Below are 7797 nucleotides of genomic sequence, written 5' to 3'. Positions count from 1 at the left end.
AAAAAATTTATATCATTTTCGGCGGCAACGCTGGTATTTCGCTGGCATACGTGGCCTCACAAATGAATATTCCCTGTCATATTATTGTACCTTCGTTTGTCTCTGAAAGAATTACGAATAGAATGAAGTCATTGGGAGCCGTTGTTGAAGTAAGTTCAACGCCAAATTTTAAAGAAACTATAAAACGGTAGACTTTGTATTCACTCATCGCTTTCAACTAAATTCAAATACATAGACAGCACCGGATAGCAGACAAGCACAACTTGAAGCAATTAGATTGGCCGATTCGAGTCCCGAATATTCTTTAATTCATCCGTATGACGATGAAGACCTGTGGTAAGTCTTTGATATAGGGAAAGATTTTTGTTTATCAAAAACTATCGTAAATGTATTAGGGATGGGTATTCGACAATAATTGACGAGATCAAAAAACAGCTCAATGGTAAAATTCCATCTTGCCTACTCCTTTCGGTAGGAGGTGGAGGAATGCTACTCGGCTTCATGACTGGATTAAAGAGACATGGTAAATGAAAGAAAATATGAGAATTGGGCGAAATTTAGTAATTAAATCTGATCAAGGATGGGAAGATATTCCAATCATAGCTGTCGAAACTTTCGGAGCTCACTGTCTGAATAAATCAATAATAGCTGGGAAAAGCGTTGACAATGTGATGACAAGCATAGCAAAGACACTTGGCGCTCCATCTGTAGCACCTAAAGTATTGGAAAATCTACCCAATTTTCGTGTAATATCCGAAGTTCAACCAGACTCGGCAGCAATTGAGGCGTGCTTAAAGTTTTCAGGTAAAGATTTTTAGTGTTATCGAAAATACATTCAATAATTCGGTAATATAACCCTCAATACAGATGATCATGCATTTTGCGTAGAGCCATCTTGTGGGGTTACTCTCTCTGTTATCTATGAAGGACTTCTGCCTGGAATAATGGAGAGAAACGGATTTGAACTGCTTCCAGATAGACCAGTGGTAGTATTAGTTTGTGGTGGCAGGATGCGAGTGTAAAAATTTTGAAAGAATATGCAGAGAAATTAAACGTTCCAATTCAGTAACTGCTACAGTCATTTTCTTTGTTATTTACGACAACGTTGACTTGTTATTTTGGGAGTTAGCGTTACCCTAACTTACCAGTTTTTTTTACTGTTTTACGACGAGGATTTGATTTAGTGAGAAAGTTCGTGATACGGAGACAAGAGAAATTCCCTTTGTTGTTATACATTTTTGCTATTATCCGGCGCCCTATGTTTTCTATTTATGCGATGAAAATATGTCGTTGAAAAAGTAACTCTAATTTTGCATAATTATTTCTGTGATAAGAAATGAAATTTAAATCTGCTTTAGGATTTAGATAGAATCGAAAAACTCGCGTAAATGAATTATAGCGAGCGAACTCTTCTTTGGAATAATGTAACTTTCATAAAAAATAAAAAAATTCACTTCTCGTACTTGACGCAAACTTTCTTTATTTTCCCGTTATATCTGTGAAAAAAGGGCTGGTGAAAAATTCTCACTTTTAACCAGAAATTAAGCGAACGAAAAAAAAATTAAATTTTTTATCTAAATTAGTAATCTTTGCGTTGGTTGGTTGCCGTTATATCTCTGGAAAATAAACACTTTTGGGAATTCATCTAGAACGGAAAGGATTTTCAACGCTTTAAACCATAATTCGTTATCTTTGTATTAAAATATTTTTTTTATTTAATTAAATTCTTTATTCAGAATTTTTGATGAAACTTTCATCGCATCAGTGTTGTTGTGTTATGCGAATTATTTGAAGGGCTATAATATCTAGATTAACCCTCAAAATTTAACGTTGAGTTGAATCATTCGCATGATGGCATCATGAAGTGAAACAAATTCAATCTTCATACTTTAGCTAATAATTTCACATTATAATTTCAAACGTCTACGGCTACACCGTCTACATAGTATATGATGTGTGAAACGAAGCGATACATTTTTTTATATAAAGGGAGTTTTAATCAGAATGAAAAACTTGTGTTTACTTAATGTTTAATAATTTTTTCCAAGTACCTGTACCTAACTGCCATTCAAAATATAATTTCTGGTGCTTTCGAGGATTTTTCCAATCGAGTTCGCAAATCGTTGAGAAAATTTGAGAACAACACAACTTTTTTTACTTTTACACTTTTTCTTCTATTAATCTTGCTAAAATTAATTCCATAAATGTTTGTGGTATTTTTCGAAAATTTTGACTCAATCTTTCCATTTTTTGTGGTACTAGCTTTCACACAATTGTATAATCTATGTCCGTTAGGCATACACAATGCTATACCAATTATAAAATGAAAAAAGGATATGTATAGATTTGTCAAATATTCATCATAGTCTTTATCAACTCTTGTCAGAGTAAGGTTTTCGGAGAGTTTTTACTTTTGCACAAATATTAAGATAAAGTGACCACAAAATGGTTAAATTGATTTCTTAAAAATATGCTCAATTTTTGTTTAGCCTTTAAGGCAAATCTGTTCGAGTTAAGTCTAAGTTTAGGCGCTTTCATTAAATTTAAGTGTTTATATACATTGCTGATTCAATCCACTGCTTTAAGAGCAATCTTCACATGGCAAATTTGTAGCCTACATTTGGACACAAAAATGTTACATTTTTGACGATAACATTGCCCTCGCATCCTTTTTGGAAAAAGTAAAAACATCGTTTGGTGCTGAAATGTGTTGGCTTTGAATAAAAAATAGAAAGATGTGTAACCTAGGTCCATGAAAACTCAAAATTTGTGTCAATTTTCTCCAACTTAGGTTGCAGCATCACAAAACTTTCTATTTTTTATTCAAAGCTAACACATTTCAGAACCAAACGATGTTTTTACTTTTTCCAAAAAGGATGCGAGGGCAATGTTATCGTGTAATCCAAATGTAGGCTACAAATTTGCCATGTGAAGATTGCTCTTAAATGCAAAGATTTGTCTCTGTTTCTTAAGGCCAGTTCATACTCGCATACATTTTTGCGATATATGCGACCATGAACTGGCCTTAAAGAGTTTAGACATTTCAAAAAATAAAAAAGCTTGCCAATGTAGCAACGCAAAAGTTTCCTTCTTCTCTCTCGTTTATCCACTTTCGTAGCTAGAGTAAGTCAGAGTCCTACGGTGGGGTTGAACAGAACTTAAATAGAGTCGCGACACCACCTCCGATTTTTTTCATGTTCTTATTGAGACACGAGTACTATAAGGAACCACATTAAGTTCGTGGATCCATCCAGCCGTTTCGGAGAACCAGCCCTCATAGGCGTCAGGACTGACGAATCAATTTGAATACAGATTGTTATCGAAACGGATAGAGGGACTAATTCTAAGCTAATTCGTGTTGAAATGGCTTCCCTAGACAACCTGACCATGTAGCTATAGCCAGCTAACGACATTTTTAAATCGTGATTTGTCCAAGATGAAGAGAGTTTGAAACTCTTTGAATGGTGATGCAAATTTTTATTTTCACCATTCGCCGCGGAACTTGGACTCCTCTGTAATACACAGTAAACAAAAAAAAAGCCTGATCCGCCTGCAGTCTAAGCTTTACAACGATATCAAAATTGCTTTACCAGCCTCACAACAAGTATCGTTACGACATTTAGTGGAATTGTTATCCATTCTTCATAAATAAGTGGATTAAGTTACTTGAAGCAATTCTTACATTAATTACGTGTGCCAACCACCATAATTTCAGATAAATGCATCACTTATTGTTGGTGATATGCCACATAAACTATATTGGTCACCCTAGTGCAGACCATTTTTTCATGATTTCTGGCGTGAAAACATAATTACAATTGGCAAATTGACTCTTAAGGAAACTTTTATTGATTACACATTTTTGTAGAATTTTTTTCAGAAAGTTCACAACATTTCTGCAAAGGGCAGGGTTAGCATGTAAAAAGTGCCCCAAAGGAACTAAAGCTTATAATACATCATTCGAAAGGTCTTGGCCTAGAACTACTTTTAGTGGAGTATGAAACTTCAAAATGGAGTTTATAGTGAAGTTATTCACGAAAATGTGAATTTCGTTTTTCATTTATTTCTCTCTAGTGCAGTGTGTTGACGAAAAATCTGGAAAAAATGTCTGTATGGAAGGTAACATCTATACATCTCTAGAAGAGTGTAGGTTCGATGTTTCATCAAAGTAATATCCTCTTTGGTGGAATAAACAACCATTATTAACTGTCGGCTGCCCGAGCCGGTTTTTAAATTCTCTTTCGGTACCCAGAAGTCTGCTCTTACATCCGAAGACATCATCTAAATTGATTAATTATCTTTGCATTTGTTAATTAATATGACTGTTGTTAAACTTGTCAGACTAAAACAACATTGACTGCCGTTATTCGAAATTCGTAACATCGTTGTAGGTTGTTTTTTTTCCTGGATCGACTACAGCATCTGATTCAGCCGTACAACATACCATAACTCATTTATTTTGTGTGCAAGAAAAACTTTCTTTGATACTTCGAACAATTAATAACACAACCAGTATAAAACCTTTAGCCACTAAAAGACTCGGATTGCAGTGACTTCTGAATCATATTAAACGTTTTATACCGTCCTACTTAGCTCTGTTATTGTGCCAATGAAATGTACTTAACAAAAACATAAGCTTCACAGGTTCATCAGATGTAATAAATTGTCTGCAATTGTTTTCGATGTAACTATTTTCTTATAAATGGTGAATGGTAACATCAGTTCCTCTTTCATTTAATCTGAAACTATCACAATTATCAACAACCGCATTTGTATGTTATATTCTTTTTAACTGTCAGCAACTATGATATATGGACTCGGCTGTTATGTTGGATTGCAATGCGAAAAATACTCATATAATAACATTTTGTGTATAGATTATCAGCGATGATATATGTTTGAAATTGCTATGAGTTATAAATTATTTTCGAATTGAAATAAAAGATTTTAAATCATATTCTCAAATTGATTTACAATCAAGCAAATATTGCAGAAAATATTATTTTCTTAGAACGGAGAGCAGAACGATTGTAGTGTACAACACAACAATCCTCTATCATTAATGAAAAAAACGAGCAATTTCAAATTATTATAATTACACACCGTTTAATATAGCCTCCATCCGTATCTTTCCTCTGCATCAGTTTTCTGTTTGTTTTATATGAAATGTGTCTCGTTCAACTGCTACCGATTTTTATTTAATTACACAATTTTTCTGACAAGTTTCTGATAATTGCATTATTATCGTTATTTTTGTCCGCCCGACATTAAAGTCGGTCTAGGGACATCATAAACATGTCCGTCCAATCGATAATATTTTTTGCAGTCACTTTTTTCGGATATGAATCAATTGATTGATCATCAAACTAGAAATTCCAAACATATATGTCATTTTAAGGTATGATTGTAATTGGCGCTTTTTAAATAGTTTCAAATAACACGCAACCATTACATTCCCTAAATATTTTGAACCATATTCGACCCGGTAAAACTAATTTTTTTCTCTGTAAACATTTCCGTTTTGGTGTTATTTTTACTTTGCCTTTACGTCTCAGTGATTCGATCTTTATTCAGTCTAATTGGAAGCATCCTACACACTATTCGAATAAGAAGAAAAGCTGCTTCCATTTCGTAATGATGTTCTACTGAAAGAGAAGAAACGAAACTAATTAAGTAATGCATTGCTACGACCTATGTGCACGGGTTGTAGTTGTGATTTTAACAGCAATTACGTAAAATGGTATAAAGAAACGGATTTACAGATTTCTCAGGGGCTTTGCGGAATTCGAGAAATTTTATCCAGTTATATCCTTAAATACGCATAGTCTGCCATTACATAGATTATCATGTTTGCTTGTGTTGTTGTGTATACATTTAAGATGGAAATGCCGGCATCACTCACAGTGTTACATATTGAACTACATATTGAGTAGTTCATTTTCGGGCGCCGAAATTAAGTTGTAGGCTCGACTGTTGGACTTTATTCCAATTTATAGTTTAGGTTGGTGAAAGCTCTTGGTGAAACCAATAACAAAAATTGAAAACTTGAGAAACCTCTTCCTTTACTATTTTAACACTCTCATCAGGATGAATAATAGAACTAACGCTTTTACACCGACCATTATTTATGTTCCATTTTTCGCTTTGGTCTAAGAATTCAGAAGCTCTTACTCTGCTTTGAAATGAATTATTATGAAATTACGTAATAGAAAATATGGGCAAATAGTGTTTGAAAGTTTCTGGGCATCTGATTTCTGAAAATATGGAATTTCTGGTAAAACATTGAATCAATCAAAACTGTATATTTCACTCGAATTAATTGCTTTTAATCGAAATTGATTTATGGTTCGGTAAAATTGATACATCAATGATTAGCTGACGTATTCATTTCATATCGTCAGTGGCTGTATGTTGATTGCAAAAATAAAGAAAATTATTTCGATATGATTAATGGAAAAACATGAGAACTGAACCAATTTGCATAAAATATTTGTTTCACTGTTACAGACGGCAAGCGTATTACCAATATTATTGTCGGATCTATATTACTTCCATCGATCAAAGTATTTTTAATCTGTTGATTTCAAATCTTGTACTTCAATTTGTTTAACATTCATTTTCCTGTATAAATGACCATATTACCCAGAGCTTTTCAATATTTTTGTCGTTGTTATCGATAACAGCTGTTAACCTAGGTTAACCAGTGACATTGTCAGAATTTGGAATATTGTCCTCCTCTGACAAATCCACAAATCTTTGACTTTGTGCCTTTGTTTGGTCTATTTCTATTCCGAGCAACTGCGTAAATTGAAATTACCGCAAATATCATCAATTAGAATCATTTCCGTGGGGTGGGTGGTGCGCACAAATCTCATTAACATGGTACACAGATCGTGTTTGAGAACCACACCACAATCGTTTCGCGGAAAGTTCAGTTACTCTCTTGGCTTTATATAACTAATTAGACGATAGACGAAAATAGTTTGAGAGGTAAAAAAATCGACAAGTGAAGAGTTCGTTAATTTCGTTCGCTTAATTGCAAAATCGAGCAATTTGTTGCCGTGAAATCCACATTTCTTCGTCTTTTGAAACAGATCTTTATATTGCCGGACAGTTGAACAAAAGGCATAGAAGATAATTAAAATGCATTTCGACTTTTCACTTTTCAACATTTCGAACATAACATGAGAATAGCTTTACTACACCCCACCCACATCGTTTTCATGTTATGATCTAATACCGAATTTGAACATCATGATTCGACGATGTTTTAATCGAGATACAAGAAAAAGCAAATAGAAAAAAAACTCTTGAAATTTCAAAATTGAAATTTTTGCTCTGTCATCATGATGCATATAATTAAGCCATGTACAATCCTCAACCATCCTGTTCACATTAATGCTTAAAAAATAACGATTATAATCTTTGTCTAACACTTCAGCAGACATAGACAGACGCTGTATGCAGTGAAGACATTGTTACCTTTGCACATACCGTTTCATTACCTATCTTTACCTACCTTTTCCAAACATAAGCTATTGTGATGCTTTCAGATGCATCATAACATGACAACATACTACGTATATTATCAGTACTTTAGAGAGTGTTACATGAAATTTTGTTACATACAGCGGAAGATAAAATTGGTAGAGGAATGGGGACGACTCATTGTTTCTGAATTGAGATTTTTGATATGTATTTTCGGAGTTTGTCGGGGATAAAAAGCAAAAACATATATACTACTCTCTCGACATGTTAATGTCTGCTTTTTGGCATTTATGCTATTATAATGGTTCG

At 33.7% G+C, this 7797-nt stretch overlaps 1 protein-coding gene across 1 annotated transcript; it reads left to right on the top strand.

Annotated features, from left to right (window-relative positions):
* Nucleotides 1-26: 26 nt before the first annotated feature.
* LOC119082974 (L-serine dehydratase/L-threonine deaminase-like) lies at nt 27-1022 on the top strand. The gene is made up of 5 exons (XM_037192616.1): nt 27-149; nt 236-336; nt 396-523; nt 580-804; nt 868-1022. The coding sequence occupies exons 1-5, from the start codon at nt 63-65 to the stop codon at nt 1020-1022; spliced, it is 696 nt and encodes a 231-aa protein (XP_037048511.1). The 5' UTR covers nt 27-62.
* The last annotated feature ends 6775 nt before the right edge of the window (nt 1023-7797 follow it).

Source organism: Bradysia coprophila, unplaced genomic scaffold (genome assembly GCF_014529535.1).
Source record: "Bradysia coprophila strain Holo2 unplaced genomic scaffold, BU_Bcop_v1 contig_52, whole genome shotgun sequence".
In the NCBI taxonomy this organism is placed as follows: Eukaryota; Metazoa; Arthropoda; class Insecta; order Diptera; family Sciaridae; genus Bradysia; species Bradysia coprophila.
The sequence above is the reverse complement of the archived record's forward strand: the minus strand, read 5'-3'. Positions and strand labels throughout refer to the sequence as shown.